Here is a 27,562-nt window from a genome sequence, read left to right as displayed (position 1 = left end):
AACACGAATTTATTGGTCAGTCTAATGAGATTAGGAACGTCTTACCCATCAATATGAGCCAGTTAGCGACCTCATAAACATGGCTACCCATGCCTCCCAGAATGATATACTTCCGGATTGCCAGAACACCTCTCCGCCCCCAGCCACATCCCAAGAAAAAAATTCTCAAAAAACATCACATCCGGTTGATGAGGTCAATTTTCCTCTCAGGTCCGCCATTTCAGTTTTTTGAAGTTAGTTGCGACAAGTTCAAAGATTCGATCCAGAATTACACCGAAACAATCACCGAGACTGTAGGACCGCCGGGGTGCCGAAATCCCGAGCCGCCGAAGAGGAGCAGCCCTTAAGTGTGCTCGGTCTTTTCTTTTCTTTGGTCGGGCCAAAATATATAAAAGGCTTGCACGGGTGTCGTGGATTTTCTTAACGTGTTCCCAGGCAGGGGCGAAAGTTTTTTTGTATGAGTTGAATACTGGTCGCGCAGCCGAAGAGGCGAAGGGGCGCTTGGGGTGTCAGCAATGGCCGGCAATTTTGACGCCGAGGACCGTGAGAGCTGGTACTGGGGCCGGCTGAGCCGACAGGAGGCGGTAAACCTGCTGCACGGCCAGAGGCACGGGGTGTTTCTGGTCAGGGACTCCATCACCATCCCCGGCGACTACGTGCTGTCCGTGTCGGAGAACTCAAAGGTGTCACATTATATCATAAACAGCGTCAGCAACAGCCGGCAGTCCGGTACAGGTGAGCGAGAAACGGCCGAGCTTGTGGTGCAACTTAACAGCTACACCCCTCGGTAGTGAGCATGTCTGCTGTAACAGCAGCTGAGTGGATTTACACGGAATTACCATAATTCCTGAATAAACTTTCTTTGTGACCAGTCATTGGTTTGTCCCTCGCTGTGGGTTTGGGTGACAGGGAACCTGTCCGCTAACAGTCTGAACAGCCTGTTTACGTGGCTGCTTGTAACGGAAGGCGTGTTATCTGCCAGTGTGGCGTGTTAGTGGCTCTGATGTGGACCCGCCTGGTCGTCGATCGTCGGTCTTTCTGCGACTGAAGCAGCGGCTGAAATCCTAATGTAGCTCATGTAAGTGGCTCTGCTGTAGCGCAGTCGCCAGTCGATGCAGAACGTTATTTCTCCCGCCAGCTTCCCCCTCGGCAGATCTGCGGGTTGACCCCCGATTAAGGGTTGCTGTCCCTGCCGGCTGTGATCAGCCTCTTTTCATAAAGGCATGATCCATGTTTTTAAGACACTAATGTAGTTTCAGAAGGCCGAAGATCAGCGGCTGTGGATCAGAAAGGGGGCGGGGTGAGCCGCACTGCACTTTCCTGGCGTGATTCTCATAAGCTGCTACCTCCATGTTTGTGATTAATCCAGGGGTATTCTGCCTGGATGACTTTATTTGGATCCTTTTATTGATTTCCTCGGTAAAACACCAATCTGTCGCGTAAGTGGTCCAAAGGTCGGAGTACCTGTTTCTGTGGGCAAACCAGACCCCTTGTGTCCTGTTGTGCAACTGCGTTTGGCTTCAGCCTTTGCTCACTAAGTCTCCACACCGCTGCTGTTAAAGTTTAAGCGGGATGTCTCACCATTTGCTGAGCAAACAGGCGTGTACGGATGACCGAGGAGCCGTTCCGGCACGAAACCAGCACACCCTGACTCAGGCGCGTCCTTCTCTGGTCTCGGTTCGGTCATTTACGAAGTAATTTACGATTTGTGGTCTTGGCGTTTCATCACACCAAAACAGTCATTTGTCTCCTTTTTGAAGCGTATCAATGTTCTTTGAATCGGTAAGGAAGTTTTAAGCTGTTTCCAAATACAGCCTGCAGGGTGTGAGTGGACATGCCAGGTGGAGTGTGTGGGTCATATGTTGATCATCTCACTGAGTTAAGCTGAGAGAAATAATGCAATTTGTCTGTATGGGGAACATTGTATTCCCTATGCACAGAGTACCCAGTGCAGCATGCTGCCAGCTGATGATTGTATGCAACTCATTGAAAAGAGAATCTAGCCTCTAAAATAGTTCTAAATCTACCCTCCTAAGTGTGCTAGTAATTTCATTATTGTGGCTTAGCTTCGGCAGCTCTGGTGGACCAAACCACACCCAAGTAGTACTTCATTCACAGCGATTTTCTATGTAACAGTGTTTTCTTATGTGATTTCCTTAACGTTTTGAATTCAAGCTCTGAAGGTTTCCATGTCCTTAGCCCAGCTCCTGTCAGACTGTACCTGTCTCTTCCACCCCCCCAGGGCATATTGCTCCTCGTTTTCGCATCGGGGACCAGGAATTCGACACCCTTCCGGCACTGCTGGAGTTCTACAAAATCCACTACTTAGACACCACCACGCTAATCGAGCCCATCAGCAAGGCCAAGCACCCGGGCCTGGCCAGTGCCAATGTGGGGGGTGCTCCCCAGCGTCTGGATGAACCCGAGTATGTGCGTGCCCTCTTCGACTTCCCTGGAAATGATGATGAGGATCTGCCATTTCGCAAGGGCGACGTGCTGCGGGTTCTGGAGAAGCCGGAGGAGCAGTGGTGGAATGCTCAGAACTCAGAGGGTCGCACCGGCATGATCCCCGTGCCCTATGTGGAAAAGTACAGGCCATCCTCCCCGAACAACGCTGCTGGCACAGGGCCTGGAGGAGTTACATCGGCAGGGAATGCTGATGGCATCCGTGCTCAGCCCGCAGTCCTGGGAGAACCAGGCCCCTACGCTCAGCCTAGCCTTAACACGCCATTGCCCAACCTGCAGAATGGCCCCGTCTATGCGCAAGTTGTCCAGAAGAGGGTGCCCAATGCCTATGACAAGACCGCCCTGGCGCTGGAGGTACCAGTCTTCCGTTGTCTCCCTCTCCCAGTCTCTGCCTGTCCGCTCTGAGCAGCTTTCTGAATGCCTCGCTGGCAGAACCAGCTGGAGAGTTGTTGATGCCAATAGCTGACCTGTTTCTGTTTTGGAAATTTTGCCTTAATTTCTTTCTGCTTACCTATACTTGGGGGAAGTTATGAATTAGCTCCAAAATAGTTAATTAAGATACCTTTATAACATAGTAATTAGATGGTATGAGAGTGTGTCCTGTCACTCTGCTTACCTTGGGGGGGGGGGGGGGGGGTTCTTGGTGCAATGGTCCCTTGTTTCCCTCAGATGGGTATGACACTCTTATTTTCAGAGGGATTACTGGTTCTAACTAGGCCTGTGCAATGTTAATAATGACACTGCACGTTACGCACGTGCAGTTGTCAGGGGGTGCGGACTGTGATAGCTGGCTTGGGGTTGGGCTTGGGCAATATCTAATATCCCACACTGGCACACGGTCCAGATACCGTGATATTTTCCGAAGCGAGGCTGTTCTGGTGGCTCCACGACAATATAATTTCTCCAAGCTGCACTTTTTAACCCAGGGAGGTCGTCCTGACATGACAGATTCCGTTGTTAGGTAATAAGTTCTGTTTAGTTGCTATTTATTCTAGGTACATTTTCAGCTCATCGCAAAAAATGAACATCGTTATTAAAAAAAAAAATATATATATATATATATATATATACACACACACAGTGTTTTGAAATATTAATGTAACCTTGCTTAAGTTCCATCGCACAACCTACAGTTTTCTCCCAGTGTTGCAGTATCCCAAAGAAACGATTCATACCCCCCCCCCCCCCCACTGCACTTCTGGAAAATAACAAATCATCAGTAACCCAACAGTCCGTTTGCGCTATTTTTATGCTTTTTATTCTAGCATCAATAACAAATAATAAAAGCCTGACATTGTAATATTAGCATCCGACTGCAGCACGAGAGCATGAGGCAGCTGAGCTGTGATGGGGCAGCTTGAACCGGGAGACTCTGCGTCTCTCTGAAAATAACGAGGGCCACTGGCCCCAGGGTTTGGCCTCGGCAATCCTCACCACACCCTCTTTCCTACATGTAAACAAAAGACAAAGGGGGGGGGGGGACTGAGGCAGATTTGCAATGGAGGTGGATTCGGACAGGAAATGCTTTGTGTAGAAGTGTGTCCTTGTGCTCAGAATTTTGACCTTTGACCTTCCACATCCCCCATCTCCCTTGAGCAGGAGAGAGTCCTTTCCTCCTCTCTTCAGAACGTGCTACTTAATTAGAAGCATCAAAGTTGCTGTAGGTCACACCTGGATTAATGTTTCTTAGCTGCTTGTTCCAGCAGTTTAAACATATTTGCACTGTGTATTAAAATTACACCAGATCAAGTGTTCATTTTGTGTAACTCGGGTATCTTGTTAACCACATAGTGGATGCTGTGAATTGTCCATACATTTCTGTGAAACAGGAAAGGCAAGGTGAGCAGGCGCCTGTATCCATTTTGTATTATGGTGCCACCTTGTGGATAGTGTTGTTTTTTCATGTAGTATTTGCGCAGTGGGTGTGAGTTTAAGGTCAGTAATGGCTCAGGCCACAGTGCACAATGAGGATTTAAGGACCTCCGCAGCCTAAGAAGCACGTGCTTCTTACGTCTGTGTGGCTTTTGATACCTGAGAGTACTGTGCTGGGGGTGTATGTTCACACACACTCAGTACACGGTACAATAAAGAAGTATTCACACTGATATTAGCAATAATTACAAATGTATTTCTGTTCTTATGCCACTGGTTTGAGTTAATAAATCATATATCTGGTTATGATTAATTAATGGGGGGTAAAGATCAAAGTTTTAGCTTTGTAAATTTTGAGTAATATCAAAAATCTTCCAATTGCCTTTCCTGTTGAATAAGAAATTATAGATTTTTTTTTTTTTTTACTTTAAAACACAGACACCTTTGTCTGAAGCTGGTGCAGGTGACAAATATATTTAACCCTGTAAGTGCAAAAGCACCGATCTCCCTGATGTCAGACAACACTTTGGGTGTTGAGGGTGGAGGCTCACGCATGTGTGCTGCTCTTGCAGGTGGGTGACATGGTGAAGGTGACCAAGATCAATGTCAACGGCCAGTGGGAGGGTGAGTGCAAGGGCAGGAGAGGTCACTTCCCCTTCACGCACGTGCGGCTGCTCGACCAGCAGAACTCCGAGGACGACTTCAGCTGAGGGCATCTGTGCCCAGCTCCTCTCTTTCATTCATATGCATACAGTTCTACATACATACATACACACACACATGCATGTGTGAGCACACAGGGTTGCACCTCAAACCTCTGATCTCCGCTTTATCTATTCTAGGCCTAGTGGTTCACCTCCACAATTTCTGCATCTTTATAATGGTCCAACGTGCCACTACCCCTCTTCCTCAATGCCTTTGCTGAATAAGATGTGTAATTGGATTTGCCTCATGCTAATTTCTGGTATTATTAGGCTTTGGTATCTTACATTCATCTAGATACTCCAACACACACACTCGTATACTCTCTTAGGAACTAAAGGACCTTTTTTTTTCCTGCATTGCCTATGTCTAACTCAGACTTTAATAGAGAGAGGAGGAAAGGACAATTGGTTCACCTGACCTGGAAGCACAGCGTCAGCGCCCCTGAGGTGTTCCACCATTGTTGGTGTCTGCTCTTTCGACTACAGTGGCTCAGAGGGATGTTTTTGAGCTGTGATCCACACTACGAGCAAGGTTAAATGTTTTTTGTAATAAAAAGGAAATTGTATATGTAGCTGTATACTATTACATGCTTGGGTGTGTCTATTCTGGACGTATGAGATAGACCTAAACATTAATGCAGATGTAGGAGGGAGCAAACAGGTATGACAAGCATAAGGAAGATAAGGGAGCAGATGAGGGCGCCCTCTGCTGTCTGGAGGATGTTTCGAGGTAACATGGTCCTGCACGATTCGTTTTGGGGCCCTATGCACTTCAGTGTGAGCATGACAACGCAGAAGTGACAGGCAGTCGGCAATAGGTGTAATTTGACCCGTTCTGCTATTTTCTTTCTCTGCTTCCCTCCCCCCCGGGCCTGAAGATATGTGGCTTATATATATTCAGTATATGGGCAGTTTTTGGCTGGTTTTTATCTCCTATTTTGTATTTCTAGGAGCCTTAAACCAAGTAGCTAAGAATCCCCCTAATTAGCCTCTGATAAGAGGTGTACGTTCACTCTAATGACATTCCTGTCACCACCCCCCTTTCTGTCTGTATGGAGATTAGCCGACATCCGTCCCCCTTCAGCCAGGACTCTTCGTTAGTCACAGATGGAGCCGCAGCTTGTCGGCCCCTAATGCAGTCGCTCTACAGCCACATTTTAAAAGGTGGTGGTTCGGGGGTCTTAGGGCCTCAGGACGTGCAGATGCGGGGGCTGGTCATTCTGCACGTTTTTGTGTCTCTCTCTAATACAGTTGACCTCCCAGCAGGCGTTTCCCTACTGCTTCAGCCATGGAGTAATTCCTTTTTAAATGAAATCTATAAAGTGCTGTATATACTCATGTAAGCGGTTAAACACTACTAGTATTTATTAGCTGTCATGAACACACTAGCAGTTGTATCGATACCTGTGATTGGAGAGTTTTAGGGAGTTGTGAAAATTGGTTTAACGGCGTCTGATTTTGATTAATTTTATATTCTTATGACGGGTCACACGACAATCATACTCGGCACGCTGGACAGCAGTAGGCTGCTGCCGTAGTACACTGTGTTCTTAGGCTGTGTTCGGCCTGCTCTCACAGCAGACATCCTCCAAAAACCAGCATCCGGCTTCAGATACAATCCACCACCCTGTTTGTCAGAACGTGGAAATTTGTTTCTGGGAGTAGAAGATGCTGCGGTGCCCTTCATCTCCCTCGTAAGGCACTACCCACAATGCACCACTCACTGACACTGTGAAAAGCACACGACCCTGCACTGTTCATACTGGGTTCCCCTGTCTAATAGTAACAGTTGTAAGAAGTTCAGATTATTTTAGGAGTAATGTAGCTTAGTAAGCTTGGAGAGGGCAGGAGTTAGTGTAAAACATTCTCATTGAAATTGTCCACAACAGCCTGTGCTGAAAGGAAAAGAACCTGCAACAACATATAATCAATAAGAACGCAATGAGTAAATGATGTGAAGGCGAAATGCATGCATTTTTTTTCATCGTTGCTATGGTAATCCAGATACTCCAAAAAGGCAGGTAACCAGTGTTATGTTTTATTTTCTTAGGTTTATAGACATAGTCACAAGAGCAGTCCATACAAAATTGTTCTATCTCAGAATTTGTGCAAGGGATCTTATGAATTTAAACTTTTTTTAAGCGGTCATTTACAGGTGTTGCTATATGGGAAAAGCATTCCTTTTACATATGACCAGCACATCATATGATAATTAGTATAATGGTATAGCATTTTAATACATTTAAAATCAAAGAGCACAAGTTTTATTCCAATTTGTAAGCAAACAGAATAATCATCCAGAAGGATTACCGTCATTTTTCCTGTGGTTCTCCGTCAGTAAAATGACTCAAGCAGGGGTAGGCAACCCTGATCCGGCAGTGTTGGTATCCAGGGGGTTTTCTCTCCTGCCTGGTGACTTCCTATCTACCTGAGATCAGGTGTGACTCATCAGAGACCAGGTAGGATGGAAAACCTACTAGATACCGGCACTCTGGGATTAGGGTTGCTTGCCCCTGGACTAAAGCCTTTTTCTCACTTTGAGGTCAGATTGAAAGCTGCAGTGTCAATCATTTTTACCTCAGTACATTGTAGTATTATAATTTGTGCGGTTATGGGTGAGGCTAATTAGCTGCTCTTGCCAGCAGTGTATTTGCACCCTTGAGCTATGAGATACAACTTATCTATGGATTAGCTTTTATTTTTTAAAAAGATCACTGTTAAAATCTGTAATAAAAATGCATTAATTAAATATCAGTAAAGTTCAGGTGCCTCTTCATTTACCTGATGGAAGAACTAATGCATTTGAAAGTGAGTGAGTTATTTTGATGGAGGTTTTTGGATACACTAATAAACTGGAGTAGCCTCAAATTAACCCTGACTTAAAATCTGTATAGTATGTACCTGCTTGCCAGAATAAATAACCTGACATACCAATGCCCTTATGGAAGATGCATTTCTGCCTGTAGTGTGACATCACTTATAGGGCCTCAGAGGAAGCCAGCCATCTCCATGGTTACTGCCCCATGTTAATAACTCTGCTCCAGCATGCAGATGCTTCACAGACCAAAGTTTTTCTCCTTTCTTTTGACCTACACAGACTTTACTAAAAATACTTTTCATATTTTTTTTGCCTGAATTTTAATTTTTTTTTATTCAAATTCCAGGTAATTTGGGGAAAATGAGTCATATTAAGTTAAATGCAATCATTTCATTTGTCTCATATCAGAATATTGGTTCCCATGTAATCTGTTTAAATTTGTCATTCATGCCTATATACACATTTTAAGGTGTCATATTTTTGTAACATTACTGTTTTTTTTTGGGGGGGGGGGGGGGGGTACAAACTGATTTTATTGAGATGTGCCACTGTGCTATAACAGTATATTCTCCAAAGGCAAATTTACTTTATTTTCTGTAGCATGTAATGTGTCATACTTACAAAATAAACTCCCTTGGCAAAGACGAATTCTTTTCTCTTGTAATCTCACCTTCGAAAGCATGCTTTGTCTCTTGCAGTAATTCCTTTCACTGCCATAGCATCATTCACAACTTTATTTTTAACTTTGACTGAGGAAAATTACAACTGACTTTTTCAAAATATATTTATTGCAAATTATTATGAGGTGTAAATGTAAAAACAGCATGACTTTGAGCTCCATTTATATTATTTTACCAGATGCTTTTATCTAAAGCGACATGTAATTGAGAAGACAGTGTCAGTACCTGGAGAAGCAGGAAGTTAAGGGCCTGGCTCGTAGGCTCAATGGCAAAATCACACTGCATCATGCCTGGGATTTGAACCAGTGACCTTCCAATCACAGGTATGGTGTCCTATCCTGCTGAGTCACACACCACCCCTATATAAAAAGCTTTTTTTTTACTTAAACTTTGAATGCTTTCAGCAGTGGCTATATGCAACTCAGCACAATCCTTTATGGTGATAAACACCACTAATTCTGCAACTTTTTCTCTGATCCTTATTTTCATCAAGTTAAAATTCACACACCAGCCCAAGTGTGTCAGCTGCCATGGGTCATTTCTCTTGGACGAGTTATTCTTGCTTTGGGTGAAATGAGGCACTGCTCCCAGTCCCAGACAAGCCCTTTGCTTCTGGCAGGTTACATGGTAACCTGGTAACCATGGTCATTAAAGATGCAGAACTGTTACCTAGTTATGAGTAGCTTTCCTTCAGCATGGCACTTAACCTTAATAGTTCCTGTACAATTTAAGGAGGTTGGTTGGCCAGTTTGCTAGTTGCTGTGTGTTTATAGTGGGCAGTGAATTATCTCAAACATCGCTAGTCCACAGGAAAATCTCTAACATGTACATCCTCTGAGAAATATGAAAAAGATGAAATGTTAAACATGTTTATGTATCAGAATAAGCCAACCACTGAGGGATTTCTTAAAATGTACCTACCTGGAGGACACTGACTGAACAACTGGTGACAACTACATTTTTTTAAAGGAATGTTAAAAGTCGAAATGTCTTATGTGTTTACCCTGCCTATATTGTCACACCAAACTTGTTTTATCCACCGAAAAATTGTTTCCCTACAGGGGAAATAAAGTTCATGTCCTATCCAAAAAATGTACTATCATCAGTCATAAAGTCTTCAAAGGACCAAGACAGGAGCAAGGAATCACGAAGGTGGACTTACTAATGTGCTTGGTTTCACTACTGCTTTTATATGCAACATGCACAAAACTGCTAGAAACCTGTAAAAGGGAATATAAAATAAAATAAAATATGAAACATGACATCAATCTCTGGCCATTTCTGAAGTAAAATCTCGCCCTACACTATGCCACTTAGGAATATTACACAGGCCAACTACCTATTAAACTACCACCAGTATGGACCCGCTGATTGTTTTTGAACACTACATTTACTATAAAGATTTATAACCATGCACTAGCGTTTCCATGGTGAGGTTGCTATAGTGGTGAGCTCGAACAAGAAATGAAGGAAGCACGGTCCATTATAGAGTGTGTGAGTGTGAGAGAGACAGAAAGGGAGGCGGCTATGGGTGTGTGGTGGGGGGACTGGCTTGGTTTCCCGGATGGAGGTCCGTCGCCATCTTTACTCCAGTGCTACCGGTAGAGTGGGGGACGCCGCTCAAGCCGCCGCTGCTCCGTGAGGAACCACCGACAGAGACAGACTTGCCCGTCGCCGAGGCTCCGCTTCTCCGCCCGCACACCGACGCCAGCCGCGGTTCCGAGCACTATGGGAGACAGAGACGACCTAGTCTACCAGGCCAAGCTTGCCGAGCAAGCGGAGAGATACGACGGTAAGCGCCGAAAGCTGCGGCTCCGCTGGAAGACATGTTCGGTAGCGCATAAATTTCTCTCCCATTCAGTCTCTTCCGCTCCTTCTCCCTCTAGCGGGGACTCTGGAAAAGAGGAGAGGTGGTTTGAAGATGGAGATGCTGGAAGAGAGATCGTGAAAGATACAAAATGGCGGGTCGGGCAGATTTTAGTAGTTAGCGAGCTCTGAAAGGCGGCCTGAAATTCGGCTATAAGCGAGAGACATACGTGACTGGATGGTTGAAATCACTGTAGTTTAGTCGTTAGTCATTCATGTTAATCTTGAGATGGCTAGAGTCTTAGCTAATGACTAAGCAGCAACGTTACTAGCCTTGCTGCATGCATTTGCGTGATGAATGTTAAACTTGCCTGCCAGTTTTGTAGCTATCCAGTTGAATTGCTTCAGTTATATAAACAAGTCTGCAGTCTATATGGAGGATTTATTTTAATAGTTATGAAGTTGAGATGTGTGGGTGCTTGGCTAAGCTAACAGTAGCCGAACTTCGGGCGCACCGTTATTTTAAAGTCGTCGTGCTGCGGCTGCACGGGGTTGCGCGCGGGCGTGAGGCCGGCGCGAGATGCGGAGGAGCGCGTGCATTCGGCCGGCCCAGACTGACGGGCGACGCCGGCCTGGGGTGGGGGGTGTCCGGCGTCAGACTCAGGTTAGCGTTAACGCGACCCCCCCCCCCCTTCACACGTGGGTAGCCCGTTTATCTAAACGCTTTAATAAAGGTGATTTGGAGTAAAGTCAGACAGGAACCGGAATGTAATCCGTTAATTTGATTTAAGATGAGACTGCTGGCTCGCGAGGCGGTGGGACTGTCACTTAGTGTGTGCGTTTTTTTTTTTTTTTTTTTTTTTTTGAAGGGGTGGGGGTGGTGTGTAATGGGATATGGATTTAGGAGAATGGCAATCTGGAGTGTTACCAGTTGGGATTTAAACAAAGTTTTAATTACTAGTCCCAGTGCCAGTTTTATATAAATGCATGCGATCCCTTTGTCCTTGCCGTTTAACCTACATCGGAGCGGCTCGGTGTGTTTGGAGGCTGGCTGGTTGGCTGATCGGCGCTCCTGGAAGCAAACTTATCTCGTTTGCTATTAATAAAGCTAACTAGGCAAACGATGAAGCAGACAGCTAGTTAAGATCACCGCCCGTGTAGAACCGCATTGTAGCGGCCACACTTCTGTCAGTGTTAGGCTGGTAATTTCACGCCCAGTACTTCAGTGACTCACTTTAAAAGCCAAGATTAAGTAGCTGCTGATGAAGCCCAAAGTGTAGATCCAGTACGCCAGCGGCCGTTAATAGTTTACGCTAGAATTCAGCTGGTAAATGACCTCCGTGATGCGCCTCCAGCTCGGGTAAACCGTTTGCTGATGTGTAACTTATTTCAGTTGTTTATGTGGGTGTGGTGAGCAGCATATCGCATGCTTACTATCTCATTTTCAAATACCGTCTTCTTAATATCGCCAGCACTTGGACTACGTACTTTGCTTGCATCTCAGACTTTAACTGTAGTTTATTTGAAATAGAGGCGGTACAGTATAATCTGCCTCTGAATCGGGACGAGTGGGTGTGGATTTCCAGCAAAGATGGCGATGATGTGCAGATAACGTCAAACGAAGGACTGCGAATCCCGGGCTTAGCGCACGCGTTTCGGCGACGGGCGAATGTCTCTCTCAACACGTAACGATCAGCTTTTATCGGGTGAAATAAAGGTGCAGGCGAAGAAACGGATGGTCTGCCATAATTATCAAGTTAAAGGCTCCTCCCTGATCCTGTCCGATTCGCAAAGTTCATTCATTGGAGATGGGGGATGAAAATCTACCTTCTCCCCGGTGGCCACATTTACATCTATTATTATTACTACTAGCGGTGGCTGTAGTGGTAGTACAGTAGTAGTAATAATCAAAGCAAAATATGCCTGGATTTCTTTGTTGCTAGGCAGGGTCTATTTTCAGACTCATGACGGCGCGACTCTGTGGCAGAGAAGCCCGTTCAGGTTGAGGGGGCGGGGCTGCATATGGTTACACTGTGATCGGCGCTATCAGATTTTGACCTCTATCTAAAAAGGTGACATGGGGTGTTTGTCACCTTGCATCAGCCCCACCCATTTTACTATGCACAGGTCTATTTCGCTGTGGGGGGGAACCCATTTCCCCTCATCTCCACCTCTGTATTGGGGTGTTATTGCTGAGCAGAAAGGCTCGATCCATTGCCAATTTCAGTGAGGCAGGCCGATTCATACGGGTACAGTCACGCACGTTATGTAATGCATTTTATACAAGAACATGAAAACTAGTTGAAAGAGTATTTTTAGAAGTACCTCTCCTGGAAGCCCAGACCTACGAGGCAGACAGAATCTTGTCCTTTTTACAATTTGTGCCTGTTTGGGAGGTAGCGGAAGTGCAGTTTTTTTTAGAATCGCGTTTGTTGCAGCTGCACTCCTGCTGTAATATATAGATTATTTGGTCAGGGTGGGGTTGATTGGCATGGTATTGTAGCTGTTGATAATAGCTGTTGTGTGTGTAATAGTTTCTGTTATGGGGAAGGCAACATGACAACTGGGGGTACTGTCCCTTTCCCAGTGTGACTGGATGCAATATTACTGCATTTTCAGGGGGACTTCCTATTTTCTCTGTGTAGCTCTGCGTAATATAAGGATTTGATTAATTTAAAATTCCCATTCAGTTTCTTTATTTGCTTAGACGCTGCAGTTGTTTCACATTCAAATTCCCTGTGTTTTGCGGAGGATGCTATAAAATTTCAGTTAGGAATGACTGGAGTGCAGTGATTGCTGCTGGAATTCAGATAAATGTTCCTTAAAACCTAGTACCCAGAAATCACTGGGCCCTCTTGAGAGTTTTTTGCTAGTAAACACTCTCATTAACCTGGCTCAGAACAGAGAGCAGATTATTTCAGTCTTGGTAGTGGCATGGAAGCACTTTAAAGATATTAGTCATTGCAATAGGATACCAGCATTACCCAGCAGTCCAGAGGATGACGGGGCAGACAGAACATGTGAGATGGTGAAATGGAAAAGGGATGTTTGCTACCTTTGCCACTGGACAGGACACTCCAAGCCCAGCTCTCCATTTGTCCAGGTTAGCACTTCAGGAAACCCTCTTTCCATTTAAGAACAGGGGACCACTTTAACAGTAAATGTAGATTTCCAATTAGTTCCTCCATTTTGAACTAGATTTCAAAGGAAGGAAAGGACGACGACAATAACTGGTATTTTCATTACCCCTTATGATTAATGCGGCCATAATTTTGCCAAAATTTAAATTGCATTATCCAGTACAATATTGGTAAAACCTGCATTGTGGTTTACATAATTGGCAAGTAATGTTGTATGCCTGACTGCCTTAAGTCACTCCAACTGCAAGACAGTGATACATCAGTAAGTACCTTTCTGTCACTGCCTAATCAGCTGTTGCGTAGAATTAGCAGTTGCACGGTTGGCTTTTGGTTGCTTCAGGTGTTATGAAGCAAATGGGGTTTTTATACTGCAAAAACGAGTTCCTTTGCATAAAATTAACTACAAATTAAAAGGTAAAGAAGTTCTTTAAGAGCTTGTATAAGTAAATATAATGTATGGTATTATCATTTAATGTAAAAGCAGTATACTGTGAAATAGGAACGTTTGACAGTGGTTAAGGAAGCAGATTCGAGGTTTACAGGTTCGAGACCCAGGAGGGTTGTGTTTTATGTAACTTGGTAAACGTGCAGCTGTTAGAATGGGAGGGTCTAACAGCTGCGGAAGATGCTTTGGATGAGCAGCTGAACTGAACTCTCTGTGCTTCCAGTACCCGCTGTTTGTGTTAATTTTTAAAATATTAAGCTGTAGGCCTGAACCTGCTGCGAAATAATGAGAAGTGATATGGGAGCTGAGGCTTTATTTTTAATTAAAACGTTCCCTTTGAAGGTGCTATGGAAGGGGGCTGCATGGTGTTTTCAAAGTGGGATGCATAGATCGCTTGAATGTCCTTTTTACCTACAACAAGGAGGAGTTGAAATATTTTTATTGGTCACTTTTTCAGTGCGCACAAATGTATCAAAAGAGCTTTGTGTCCAAGGCTTCATATTGAGGTTTCTTGTCAGCTCGTCCATGTCGTTTTTGGTGATAAACCTGGAGTTCTAGATAATTGAAAAGGACTGTACTGCTCGGCGTTAAGATTCTCATCTTCTCAAACGAAGCATTTGAAAGCCTGTTCATCATAATCCATCTGTCTGCTACTGCCAGATTCCTCCAACCTGTTCCATATGGTGATCCTGCAGTGCTTAAGGGCTTCTCTCCTCTATCTCAGAAATGGTGGAATCTATGAAGAAGGTAGCAGGCATGGATGTGGAGCTGACCGTAGAGGAGAGGAACCTGCTATCTGTGGCGTATAAGAACGTGATTGGAGCCCGAAGGGCATCCTGGAGGATCATCAGCAGCATCGAGCAGAAGGAGGAGAACAAGGGTGGCGAGGACAAGCTGAAGATGATCCGCGAGTACAGGCAAACGGTGAACCAGCGCCGGCCACTGTGTGATTCCTACAGCAGAGGGCGTCCTCACGTCTCATGCTTTGCATTAGATCGCTTGTCACGACTGCCCTTTATCAGATGAATCATTTTCATTCAAAGAAAAACAATCCACATTAGGATGGGTGATATTTGTATGTCAGTATTTTTATGAATTCATCTGCCAGTTATGATTGTGTTTAATCTGAAGTGTTGTTTTTTTTTTTCCTCCGAAGGTTGAGACTGAACTGAAGTCAATCTGTAATGACATTCTGGATGTACTGGACAAGCACCTCATTCCCGCCGCAAACACGGGCGAGTCGAAGGTTTTCTACTATAAAATGTATGTGTGACTATCAGTATGCAGACCAAATGCCGAGAGGCTCCCATTCTGGGGCCCGTAGCTTAGGATGGACATAGAGGGTTTTCAGAAGGAAGCCGATTCACCAGCTTCTCTCCCCCATCCCTCAGGAAAGGTGACTACCACAGGTATCTGGCGGAGTTCGCTACAGGAAACGACAGGAAGGAAGCAGCAGAAAACAGCTTGGTAGCCTATAAGGCCGCTAGTGACATCGCCATGATAGAACTCCCACCCACGCACCCCATCCGCTTAGGACTCGCACTCAACTTCTCCGTATTTTATTACGAAATCCTCAATTCCCCCGACCGTGCATGCAGGTTGGTGCTCTCTCCTTCCTGTTTTTTTGCCTCTAACTGAAAGGTCTTTCATAAAAATAAGTAAGCGTTCCTCCATTTGTAGACCTTCATGATCATGTATATATTGCCGTACAGCGCTTGTTCGGTAAGGAGCGTGACCTTGGTGGCAGTGAGTGGCAGCCTGTTTGCACCGTCTTGCATCGCAGGTTGGCGAAGGCAGCCTTCGACGACGCCATCGCCGAGCTGGACACGTTGAGTGAAGAAAGCTACAAAGACTCAACGCTCATCATGCAGTTGTTACGTGACAATCTGACATTATGGACTTCAGACATGCAGGGAGACGGTAAGGGGCCGGCGCTTTAAAAACATGATCGGAAGGATACAGCGCGCCAAGCTGCCTTGAAGGGGGCTGTCTTACTCTTCTTAGGTATTGTTGGCTTGGTTGGGCACTGAGGCCAGTTGCTGATTGTGTGGGCAGGTGGATACCGACCCAGTTTTGTCTCTCATCTCCGTCCTTCCAAATAAATCTCTCTGTCTCATTTAGACTCTCCGCATCTCTGAGCCTTTCAGATCCCTTGGGAAAATCCCACATGCTTGTACACCATAATGATACATGCTGACTGTTGCTCTACATTTTGTTTCGTTTCCCTTTTTGTGTAGATTCCTAAGGAAAAAAACCCAGCTGCTCATTCCTTATAAAACTGTACGTTGTAAGTCATGTTTGCTGGCCTGCGTTTCTCTCTCTCTCTCACTAACTTCACTGCATCACCATTGCCGTACTGGTTTCCCTCATAGTGCTGGCCAGATGAGGCCGTCCGTCCCTCACTACTCCGGCCTCTATTGTCCCACGTTTGTCGGTCTACTTCAGCTGGACAGCACTATAAGCACTAACATGTTCCCATCGAATTGTCAGGAAAAAAAGGTTTCATTCTTTTTGCTTAAAGCGCACAGTATTTTCCTGTATGAGTTTCCATCAAACCACCTCTTGATAAAATGAACAGCGGCACACAGCAATGTAAATAAGGTTTTGCTCAAACTTTCTTGCAAATAACTCTAGATTAAAGTATTTTCCTCTCTGCCCTTCGCTTAGTGGTAGAGTGTTCTCTGGTATATGAACTGTGGGTTCTGTCCTACTGTTGCTAATTGAAATGTGCAAACTAAACTTGAATCATTCATTTAAAACCAGCTACCGGTTGTCTCTTACTGAATGTTTTTCTCAGGGCTTGATTCTCTTTGCATAAGTGCGGTTAGATGGAAACATGGCTGGTGAAGGATGGGTGATGTAAGCGTCACAGCAGCTTCTCTCTTCCGTAGTCCCTGGCTTTTGGGCTGCTCTTTCACGCGGCAGTTTTAAAAACCTGTTGGGGGGGGGTAACGGCAGTGGACTTGATTGAGCGCCATGACCACTCTAACTGGGAGCCGTGGCTGCAGCTCGGGGGTTACGCTTTTAAATTGGCACTCTAATGACTTGTATAATCAAGCACAAAGCCTTTGAGGCATCCCCCAACTTCTGTGCTAATCTGTTTTTGACAAAATCACCAAGTTACATCTTGAGCAGATTGAGCATTTCTGGGCTGAGATTTTAAGACTGTGAGATTTTTGATATTGGTTATTTTTGTTTGTTTCTGCATTATTTATTTTTTTAGCTTTCCCCCTGGTTTTTCAGTTTAACAATCACTGTCCTGTATGTCTCTCTGTCTGTCTGTCTGTGTGTGTGTGTGTCTGAGCTTTATTAGTAGACACTTTCTTCAGTGTCTTGCTTGTGCATTATCGCATTAAACCTACAGCTATGAGTCTGTCTGGTTATTTAACTTGTAGGACGCAGGTAGTGGGATGAGAGCATGTGAGGCGCAGATCTGTAAGCAGTCACAAGAAGCCGAGTGCAGTGTGCTGAACGTGGATGGTGTGATTTGTGTCATTGGAGCCTCGGTAGGTGTGAAGGCACCTGAGGCAGGGAGAATCCCGGACAGCCTCACTGCGGCTGCATGCTCACCCACCGCCTGCCTGGTGGCTGTATGGCCGCTTCCATCCGGCTCTGACTGATCAGGGCGACGCGAGCAGGCGCTGCGCGCATGAGCGTGTCACGCAGCGCCCGGCCCGCCACTGTCCCTCAACACTTTCATTTTGTTTCTCCCCCCCCACCCCCATCCAGGTGATGAACAGAACAAAGAAGCTCTGCAAGATGTGGAGGATGAGAATCAGTGAGACGCCACGGCCAACATAAGGACCCCCACCCCCACCCCAAAAAAAACAAACAAAAAAAAAACTGAAACAAAACCTCAACAGTGTCACCGGGAGCCGAATTCCCCCCCCCCCCCCCCCCCCCCACAGGCCGGCAATCTCCCACTCAGCACCCCGCCATTCTTAGGGACGACTTTTTTTAGATTTTTTTTTTTATCATTTATTCTAATTACCCATTTCATTCAAGTACTTAAACAACCAATAACAATAAAATTCTTGAAGGCAAAGCGTAAGAGTCCTTGGATTTTTTTTTTTGCCCTAAAGTCCAGATTCAGACTATTTTCAAATTTTGCCGTTTAGTTTTTTTTTTTTGTTTTTTTTTTTTTTTTGCAGCATTTATATCACATGCTGCATGTTTTATTCACATTTTTAATATATATAATTATAGAACTTTTATTACCAATGTTTACTATAGATATGAGCTGGTATAGTCCTGTGTTTTAAAAATGAAACACACTTTAAAAAGGCAGGTGTTAATGAAGTTTATGGGCATCTCACAAGCCCTATCTGACTTAGCACCGTAAAAACAAGTCGTGTTTTAGTCTGTTCTCTGTGCTAAAATGCTGTACTTTGTGTATCCTTTATCTCAGAAGATGGCTGGTAGGAGTTAAAAAAAAAAAAGTTTAAAAAAAGTGTGAAGGAGCCTCATAGCTTTGATGCCTTTAGGTCACCAAGAAACTGCAGGTCTTTGACCTGGTAAAAACCCATAGGAATAAGGTAGCTACTGCAGACCTGCATGTTTTGACAGTCAGCCCCCCCTGTCCACTTTTCTATTTCTCTTTCTCAGCCTCTTTCTCTATTTTGTCTTTTTGGTTCAGTATGTGTAACTTGAAGCTAATTTGTACTACTGGATGTCTGACTGGAGCCACAGATAGTCTGTATTCTTACTGAAACACAGCATGGAATTAACAGTATACTTAAAATAAAAGCCTAAATGAAACATCCAATGGTCTGTTCCTGTGATTGATAACATTCAGATTAAATGATGAATGCTTTGTCAAACATTGGGAGGGGGGCTAGAAGTTATGTTTGAAAACACAAGTGCATTTACTTGCTCAGTTGTACACTAAACTACCCACTTTGACTTGTAATCTATGCCATAATGACAATACATAACTAACATAGGTGTGAATGATGGGGGGTATGACCTCCCCAGTAATCAAAACCATCCAATATGACCCCCTTAAATGGGTGGAGACCTCAACCCAAAGTCCTGCTTAACATCTTGAATTGTCCCGAAACCTTTCCCATACTGCTTTCAATTCCTGACTTCGAAGTAAATGTTTGTGAATACTATTGCATTACTATCTTAACACGGCTGGCCTGCATTTGTAGTCATGACCACGATTTCAGCGCCTCTCTGATCCCGCTTTTGAGATTCCGCGATTCTAAAATCGCAGCGTCAGCTAATCACTATACCCCAGACTGAACTGGGTCATTGAGATCTTTCAGACTGGAGGAGTTGCTGTAGGAGAGCTTGTAGAATGAGCCCTGCAAACTGCCAGCTTTACTTCACAGAGGGCATAGGCTTTCGCCTAGTTGGTACTGGATAGATTTCTGTACGACAGATTAAGTGCAAGGAAATCCACGGGGGTGACAAAAATCCCAAATCCTACAATGGTCTACAGGAGTTTGCTTCTTTGTTACGCATCCTCGCCGCGCCCGGAGAATCTGACCAATACCTTCTGTGGCGCCCCCTTGTGGATGAAATGGGACAAGGTCATCCTGTGATGCAATTCCAGTGGTTAGTGCTGAAGACGAGCGGTTCAGTGTCTTTTCCAGTATTCTTTCAGTAACCTATTTCGATCATATTTGAAGTCGCCTTAATTGTGCCCAATTCAGTCGCATTTCCAAGTGCAAATGGCCAATTGGTGCTGCTCTGCACAGATTTTGCCCGTGCATTGCCCCTGTTATATGGATGTCTCTGTGTTTGGCAGTATTATACAGGTGAACGTTCCGGTTTGTTTTTGTTTTACAGTTAGGGAAGGGTCCTGCTATATTATCCTAGAACAAGGTACTAAATTTATCCAGCTATATAAATAGATGAAATTGTGCTTTCATACAGAATAATTCACTATCTGTTAAGCTTAGTGATAATCAAGCGGCTGCGTTTTTAAAGCAGTATAGCCCTATTAAATACAAATTTCCAGAGGAAAGAGAGGTACTGGTTCATATTAATACGCTGAGAACAGCTGAACATGAGCACTATGATAAAGTTGTTAAACTATTTTTAAAAAGCACTTCGCTGGTCTCTGGTACTGGGCCTGGAAAGACCTTCAAAATCCAAGGTTGGACACGTAACGCGGAGCGCGCCAGGACCGAACACCGCAAAGGGTGAGTTTGGGCCTGCGGTTCGCGTCTCATGCCACAAGAGGGCGATGTGCTCCGGGAAATGCGATCGCTAGGCTGGCGTGTCTGCGTAAGCTAAACGTCCAAGCGTTTGGTATGTCGTCACTGTTTTCGCAGGATAATTGCGTACAGAGAGGAATATCAGTTATTTTATAGATATTACATAGAGTTAAAGCCATTTTCTTGTTTTTAAATAAACACTAAACGGGGTCTTATTGATTTTTTTCCATTGAATCTAGATAAAACAACAAGTATCATTTACGTTTTGTAGCTGGGACAATATTTGATATGTTATTAATGTTATTATTATTATTGTTGTTGTTGTAGTTATCATCAGTAAGTATCCGTTACCATGGCCACGCAGTACAGCGATCTTGCTCACTGCCCCCTCTCTTCCTGCACAAACAACATTACGATAGTGGTGTACTGGATAAGATTCGGGAATGACATTGACATATTTTTGCTTCCTTTACTTATTTTTTTTTCTAGTTAAAAATAACTAATGTCTTACAAAATAAGATGTCCTTGGTGAAACCTTGAAGAACAAATAAAGTGCGTTGCACTACCCTCGGACTCCCTTCGTTTGCACCCAACTGTCTCTGTAACAGGTTGTCTCCTGCAAATTTCTCCCTTACTGTCTAGTCTCTTTCTCTCCCTCCGTGTGAGGTGACCCCCCCCCCCCCACTGCCCCGCAGCACACCCTCCATCTCAAGGTGCCCTGGCCCTCCTGGTCGCCATTTCCTGTTGATGCCCGGTGATGTGGAATGTCTGTTGAAGGTCACTGGTTGAAGGAAGTGGGCTGTTGTCATTTCCTGTTTGGCAGGCTCCTTGTGTTTCAGGGTACTCCCAATCCTACATGGGACACGGGCAGTCACACTCAGACACATCCGTTAAAAGTCATTATTTGGCTTGCATGGTTAAAAAGTATTTCATGAGTGTGGTAGTGTGGTGTATAGCACTGCTGATATGCGATTTTGGTTCTGCCTTGTTTTGACCAGGCAGAAATGCCAGATGGAGGTCAGGGTCAAGGTCAGAGGGCACCGGCTGCAGAGAGCATGTCTGCCCCCTTCACAAAACCAACAGCCCCCCTCCTGTGCTCACCTCCTCCTACCTGCCCTGGTTCTTCATCTCTTTCTCTTCTCAGAAATGTAATTAAAAGTGGAGTGAGTGGGTGAGAGAGACAGTGGGTGAGAGAGAGATCTGGGGGCACTGGGGTGGAGAAGGCAAGGAGGCAGCCTACTGCATCCGAGGGGGGGGGGGGGTCAATGGAGCAAACTCCTCCAGTGTTTACTCTGGGAACTTCCAGGACAGGATACCGGTCCAAGAGGAAGTGCTTCGATAGCCAGCCAGTGAGCAGGAACATCAATCACAGCGGAGGGGCAGGCTGAGGAAGGCAGGGTGACATTCTGTATATTCTTAGTCGTCTCCCACACGGGACACGAGCCAGTCTTCAGCTCCGCAACAGGTACGGCTGTCCTCTTCACAGACGCGCTTACTGTCCACTGCATCCAGTGAGCTTGTGCTGCGATACACGGGTCCAGTTACAGAGCCCAGGGCTATCACAGACAGCAGGTTCTGCGACTGTGCGTCTTCGAGAACAGCATCGCACTGACGGCTGAGATTCCAGCTCACAGACACTGCTCCATTCCAGTTTCTACTGTCTTTCTCTCTCCTGTGCTGACGACTCCACTGCCTGTCCTCCTCACCACCGCCTGTCTTCCTCACCACCGCCTGTCCTCCTCACCACTGCCTGTCCTCCTCACCACCGCCTGTCTTCCTCACCAGGCTGCCACTGGAAGGACGGACGGACAGGACCGAGGGGCGGCAGCCATGATGGAGCTTAGGATCCAGTTGGTCCCCACGGGGGAGATCATTCTGCCCCCAGGAAAGAATGGGGAAAACTACTGCCCTAACTGCAGCAAGGTGGGTAAGCAGTGCTGGGTGGGGTCTCCACCTGCCCCAGGGATTCTATATTTTGTAATATAGGGCTATTGTAACCCCTTCTGAAATCTAAACATAACATTTATTTAACTTTCTTGACATTTTCTGACCAAAAGGCAGATTATTGTCATTTGTAGCTGAAAAAACGTATGACAATGGCCCCATCTTTCAGCTGCATGAGGAGGCCAGGCTCGGCCACTGCTTTCAGCTCCACCATGCGGTACAATGGATGGCCTTTGTGATCACGATGTTACTGCCAAAATGTGTGAACACGCTCTGTCCTCCAGTTAGAGACGGGGTCAAAGTAGCACAGAGCCTAAAACTGCTGGCTATTCTACTTTAGAGAAGTAATCTGTATCCCAAAGGCCTCTCCGAATTCCCCCTTCATTTGCTTGCAATCTGTGTAACTGCATAACATTGTAAGTGCTGAATTCAGGGGATGCCGTCTTGCTTAAATTCTAAGCTTCTGTTTAATATGTGATCATTTCTGGACACAGAGGAGAATACAAAGAGAATTACCAGATGGACAAGGATCTTGCTTTACTGTGACATAGAAGGGCAGGGTGTAGCTCTGTAAAGAGAACAGGAGGTGTCGAGTCATTGGTGTGTATGAAGGTATTTTTCCTTGATTTTAACAGAATGACCTGGGCCTTTGCTGACTGTCCTTAGTAACGTTCCGGGCCTTTGCTGACTGTCCTTAGTAACGTTCCGGGCCTTTGCTGACTGTCCTTAGTAACGTTCCGGGCCTTTGCTGACTGTCCTTAGTAACGTTCCGGGCCTTTGCTGACTGTCCTTAGTAACGTTCCGGGCCTTTGCTGACTGTCCTTAGTAACGTTCCGGGCCTTTGCTGACTGTCCTTAGTAACGTTCCGGGCCTTTGCTGACTGTCCTTAGTAACGTTCCGGGCCTTTGCTGACTGTCCTTAGTAACGTTCCGGGCCTTTGCTGACTGTCCTTAGTAACGTTCCGGGCTTTTGCTGACTGTCCTTAGTAACGTTCCGGGCCTTTGCTGACTGTCCTTAGTAACGTTCCAGGCCTTTGCTGACTGTCCTTAGTAACGTTCCGGGCCTTTGCTGACTGTCTTTAGTAACGTTCTGAGCCTTTGCTGACTGTTCTTAGTAATGTTCTGATATCTCCAGCCCACGATCATTGCCTTACTTCGCATGAATTCCTATCCTGTACCAGCGCGGTCGTCCCAACGTGCTGTCTGCACTGTTGATAGAGTGGCACCGTTCACCAGGGTCCATTTGGACGGTGAGCTGGCGTTAGGACTGCGGTGTGCTTTGTGGCAGTCAGCTCTCTGCCTCCTAACGCAGACGATCGAAGGGTAATGAGCACTGGCATCACACAGATCTCACACATTCCATTTTGCTCACATCATATAATGCATGTATGTGAGGGAGGGTTAGGATTGTAATAAGCCGCCTGTTTTCCTTTGCTTCCTTTATCAAAAAAGAAACAATGGCAGTAATGGCTCCACATAGCCAGGGCAAACATGTGCAAACACTCCCTGAAGTCAACGCCCGCATTGCAGTGTTGCTTGATCAACAGGATATGAGTTTTCCTCTCACCAGGAAAACGCTACACAATGACATTAATGCAGAACTGAGGTCTAGGTAACGTTACTCCGGGGGGCGGGAGGTTACTGCAAAGGAGTCCACTGCAACCCCCTCTAGCGGTGGAGTTACGCTGCAGGCCCGTACCTTACTGACAGACTGGTTTAGTCTAAGGTCACTCTCCCCTCCATTTCACACGAGTTGCGACACTTCTTATCGTGCAGGAGTTGAGGATTTTTTTTTTTTACATTAGTGGTTCCGGCCAATAGAAATGCAAAACATAAGTTATAACTTAAGAGAACAAACTCTAAAGTTATTATCTCAGCCAATTAACGAAATGGTTGCCAATTGTAAATTTGCATTTTTATACGAGATTTAAACAACAGCAGGAACAATCCTACGACCAGCCTTCGCTTTGTATCGCCATTTAAGATGCGTTTACTTTAACTTAAAATCCGCAGGCGCTGTTGACAGGCAGCTTAATGACTGATGTATTTAAGTGACAGCGCGACAGCCCGCTAGTCAGTAGACAGTTAAGGGGGCGCGGGGTCGAGCCGAGCCGAGCCGAGCTGAGCCGAGCTGAGCCGAGCCGAGCCGAGCCGCCCGCCCGCTGCGCCTTTTCCTCCCACTCGCCAGAGCATTTCTCCGGAATCACTTTCCAGCAAAACAAGCATCATTCTATAAGAGCAACACTGTAAGCCTGTGTATCAGGCAGCGCGCACTGGTTTCAAGCAACCAGCAAGCTGGTGAAAGAACTATAGAGTGTTGTAATGAAATTCGCGTTTAGAAAAATTATTGGAAAGACGCCAACATTTCGCTGTTTATTTAGCTGGTATAAATAAATGGGGAATCGACATCTGCTTTAAGACATGGTGACGGTGGCGTGAGCGCGCTGCCTGCTGAAGTCCACGTTACCTGTAGCTTCTGAAGTCTGTCACAGTGACACTGGCGGAGGAACTTCCTGGTGCGCGATCCCATCATCTACTAGAAGGAGGAGATGTGGGCAAAAAATGCTGCTATCAGTTGTTCCGTGACTTAGTGTGGGAATTGAGTGTACTGTGCCTGGACTGAATAAAGCTTTTAATATATACGGTTTGAATAACATATATATATCTGCTGCTGTACAATTTCGGATTTTATTGATAAGATACTGGACATGTAAGCAGACGAAGAGGCGTTTTCTAGCTGGGAGAATCAGGAATCTGTTCGTTAAGTGTCACCGGAAAGGGTTGAGTCAAAGCCGATTAACCGCAGTCAGGAGTGCCCGGCACCTCCGAAGGTTAACTGGATTTATTGGGGGGGAAAACTGAGAAAGAGTGTGGCGGCGGAGACCGTAAAAGAGAAGCGCCTAGGAGGCTGCACAGCCCGGGGAGTAAATCTGGGAGCTGATTCCGGCATTTGCATGACTTTGTCCATCGGGGAAAAGCTGCGCTGTAGGTGAATCACACGCCGCGTCTGACTTCGGCTTACCGGGGAAAAGAGCAAAAGCAGGTAGGAGCGTCTCCCAGTGGCGTCCGGCCGCCGGCTCCATTCGCTTGTCGGACAACCTTTGTCGCCCAGTATTCTGTCACTGGGCACGTTTCGTTTTGTCAGCGTTTGGCGATAACGGTGTAAATCGTTAGATATGACCGGTGGAATTCAAGCAGCGCCGTTTTGCCTGTGCAATAAACCAGCTGCTCCCTTCAGTTTAGCATACAGACGACTTATAAGAGAGGTGAGGTACACGTTTTATCGAGTACAAATGAAAATGTATCTTTGCTGACTCCCTACTGACGGTCAGCTCCGTTATTGCCGCTCTGCAGTGTCATGTGTGTCGGGGAATTAAAGGTAAGTAAGGCTTAAAGTTGACATTCAGCCGGGGTGGGGGTCTGCTCTGCCGGGGTTGGGGTCTGCTCTGCTCGGGCCACGTGGGTCTCCATGCCGAGAGCGGAGAAATCCGTACTTTTTGGGAAAGAGTGACAAGTTCTGTCCTTTTTTTCTTGGGGCACGGCAGGGTGTGTTTGTCATACATAAACAAACAGCATCCAGGCTGTACAAAGCCCTTTGTTCTCGTTTGTGCGATCTGCAGTAATATTTATGTGTGTAAATATGATCAGAAGTCTGTCTCAGACGGGTGTCCCACGCCCATCTGGTTGCTGTAGTTCTTGGATATAGTTTATCAGCTGTCTCAGAGCCCTATTGAAGACACAGACAAGCCACAATATCATAGTAATCAGTAACTGCTTGACTGACAACTTCACTCCTAGTTTCGTAAGTGATTTCTGGGGTGGGGGAAGTGGGCAGGAATGTGGTCTAACAGGTATTTCCCTTCCCCAGGATTAAACAAATAAACTCTTTTTTTTTACCCAGAATGATGGATAGTTTATCTAAAATTTACCCTCTTACAAAATTTCCCATTTCTTTGTTAGTGCTTCTGGAAAATAGTGCAGAGGGCAGGAATGTGTGTCTGCATTGGCCTTTGCGGTACATGAAGTTTGAGCCTGAACCGGACTCTGGTTAAGTATTATCTACGTCTGCAGCCCTTATCCTCACAAAGGCGCGGCCCGGCGCTTACCTTCGAAAGACGCTGCGCCTCCCGTCCGCAGTGCTGGCTTCGGGTCACCTTTAGCTGCCGCTTGCTTTTTGCCTGTCACTTCCTAGCCTAGCTGGCTGTTACCCTGTCCTTGGAGGGACGGGTCGCAGCACCTCAGCCTGGACGCCGGTCACTCATAGGCTATACTCACTTCTCACTGTTTGCATTAATTAGTCTCCACCTGTTTAGTTATTCAGCTGTTGGCAGTATAGTGGAGTGTAAGATGTTTTGTAATACACTTAAAAAGGGCCGTTGTACTTTATCACGGCTGTTTCTTTCTGTTCTGGGCTGTTTTTCCGGCTGATTGTTTTTTCAGACACGCAGACAGACACGCAGACAGACACGCAGACAGACACGCAGACAGACACGCAGACAGACACGCAGACAGACGCAGACAGACACATGCATTTAGTCAAAACTCAGGTTTATCACAAAGTTTTGACCAAGCACTGGCAGAGGAATGTGCCTGTATGTATGTGTGCGCTTGTGTGTGTGTGTGTGTGTTTCTGTGGCTGTGTGAGTGTGTGTGTGTGAGTGTGTGTGTGCGTGTGTGTGTTGCCTTCTTCACCTCTGGGTTTTACAGCTTTGCTGAAAGGTAGACCACAGTTTGTCTCCAGCTGTTTCCATGTCATTAAGGAGTGTGATGCCCCATCAGTCCCATGAGGGTGGGGGGGGCATCCCATTGGAAAGGTGTGCTGGCTCTCTGCACAAAACCCGCTCGCCCAAATAAGGTTACCGTAAAGCTCCCCCCTGGTCACAGGGTCGTTGTGTTTTAGCATGATTGGTCGTGTGTAAGTGATTCGGATCCTGTCGGCTCAGGGGGCTCTGCGAATCATTTCTTTGGTTGTCTGTGTCTGTTTCATTTTTGCTTTTCCCTGAGGCTCTGTCAGCGGATACAGCTGTTTGCTCCCCCTGCTGGCTGCACTCGCAGGAAACTGTCAGAGTTTCCCCGTGGGAGTTGAGGTGCCTGTCTGCCGCTTAGCTTTGCGTGTCAAGAGTACATGGTGTACGTCCGTTTGGCTGCCTGGGGTGGGAACTGTGTCTCATCGCCGGGAAAGCGGGGGAGATGGGCACTGTCCTTTGGTCCTGCCCTTGATCGTTGAATGCTCGAAATTGGACCTCTGTCATTGGTCGCCTGTGTCCATCGAGCGCCAAAATTGGACCTCTGTCATTGGTCGCCTGTGTCCGTCGAGCGCCAAAATTGAACCTCTCTTATTGGTCGCCTGTGTCTGTCGAGCTTCGAAATTGGACCTCTCTCGTTGGTCGCCTGTGTCTCTCTCAATTGTCTTTAAACGCGGATCCATACCCTCAGCTTTTTTTACCTTGACAAAGAAAAATAATGGTTGTGCTCTGTAACCATTTAATAAAACAGAAGGTAAAACAACTGAGGGGAGGAA

General features: G+C 45.9%; 3 protein-coding genes across 6 annotated transcripts in view; all 3 read left to right on the top strand.

Annotated features, from left to right (window-relative positions):
• Positions 1-217: 217 nt before the first annotated feature.
• On the top strand, positions 218-6,952 carry LOC125712293 (adapter molecule crk-like). Its single transcript, XM_048982210.1, has 3 exons — positions 218-735; positions 2,243-2,820; positions 4,911-6,952. Exons 1-3 carry the CDS (start codon positions 516-518, stop codon positions 5,046-5,048), a joined length of 936 nt encoding a protein of 311 aa, XP_048838167.1. The 5' UTR covers positions 218-515; the 3' UTR covers positions 5,049-6,952.
• A 3,123-nt stretch (positions 6,953-10,075) lies between these two features.
• On the top strand, positions 10,076-18,696 carry ywhae1 (tyrosine 3-monooxygenase/tryptophan 5-monooxygenase activation protein, epsilon polypeptide 1). 3 transcript variants are annotated; one of them, XM_048982224.1, is made up of 7 exons: positions 11,255-13,449; positions 14,656-14,855; positions 15,088-15,194; positions 15,323-15,529; positions 15,715-15,851; positions 16,169-16,211; positions 17,661-18,696. In XM_048982224.1, exons 1-6 carry the CDS (start codon positions 13,380-13,382, stop codon positions 16,174-16,176), a joined length of 729 nt encoding a protein of 242 aa, XP_048838181.1. In that variant the 5' UTR covers positions 11,255-13,379; the 3' UTR covers positions 16,177-16,211; positions 17,661-18,696. The 3 variants fall into 3 exon arrangements, with proteins under 3 accessions (XP_048838180.1, XP_048838181.1, XP_048838179.1); XM_048982223.1 differs by lacking the exons at positions 11,255-13,449; positions 16,169-16,211 and adding an exon at positions 10,076-10,332; XM_048982222.1 differs by lacking the exon at positions 16,169-16,211 and having other exon boundaries at positions 11,258-13,449.
• A 2,767-nt stretch (positions 18,697-21,463) lies between these two features.
• LOC125712240 (unconventional myosin-Ic-like) overlaps positions 21,464-27,562 on the top strand; it is a 31,093-nt gene continuing 24,994 nt past the window's right edge. Inside the window, exons 1-2 of one of the 2 annotated variants that reach the window (XM_048982089.1) lie at positions 21,464-21,563; positions 21,884-22,021. In XM_048982089.1, the coding sequence (XP_048838046.1) occupies positions 21,929-22,021 (93 nt within the window). In that variant the 5' untranslated portion in view covers positions 21,464-21,563; positions 21,884-21,928. Of the gene's footprint in view, positions 21,564-21,883; positions 22,022-24,276; positions 25,085-27,562 lie in introns of those variants that run through there. The other variant, XM_048982092.1, reaches the window with a different exon arrangement.

This window comes from Brienomyrus brachyistius, chromosome 17, assembly GCF_023856365.1.
Source record: "Brienomyrus brachyistius isolate T26 chromosome 17, BBRACH_0.4, whole genome shotgun sequence".
Classification (NCBI taxonomy): domain Eukaryota; kingdom Metazoa; phylum Chordata; class Actinopteri; order Osteoglossiformes; family Mormyridae; genus Brienomyrus; species Brienomyrus brachyistius.
This window is presented reverse-complemented; position numbering and strand designations above follow the sequence as displayed.

Excerpts from the sequence above, each read along its gene's own strand:
- LOC125712293 (XM_048982210.1), top strand. The coding sequence starts at position 516 with ATGGCCGGCAATTTTGACGCCGAGGACCGTGAGAGCTGGTACTGGGGC. Across the intron at positions 736-2,242 it reads CAGCCGGCAGTCCGGTACAG|GGCATATTGCTCCTCGTTTT; the intron begins GTGAGCGAGAAA and ends CCACCCCCCCAG. Across the intron at positions 2,821-4,910 it reads AGACCGCCCTGGCGCTGGAG|GTGGGTGACATGGTGAAGGT; the intron begins GTACCAGTCTTC and ends CTGCTCTTGCAG.
- ywhae1 (XM_048982222.1), top strand. The coding sequence starts at position 13,380 with ATGGAAAAGGGATGTTTGCTACCTTTGCCACTGGACAGGACACTCCAA. Across the intron at positions 14,856-15,087 it reads TCCGCGAGTACAGGCAAACG|GTTGAGACTGAACTGAAGTC; the intron begins GTGAACCAGCGC and ends TTTCCTCCGAAG. Across the intron at positions 15,195-15,322 it reads AAGGTTTTCTACTATAAAAT|GAAAGGTGACTACCACAGGT; the intron begins GTATGTGTGACT and ends CCCATCCCTCAG.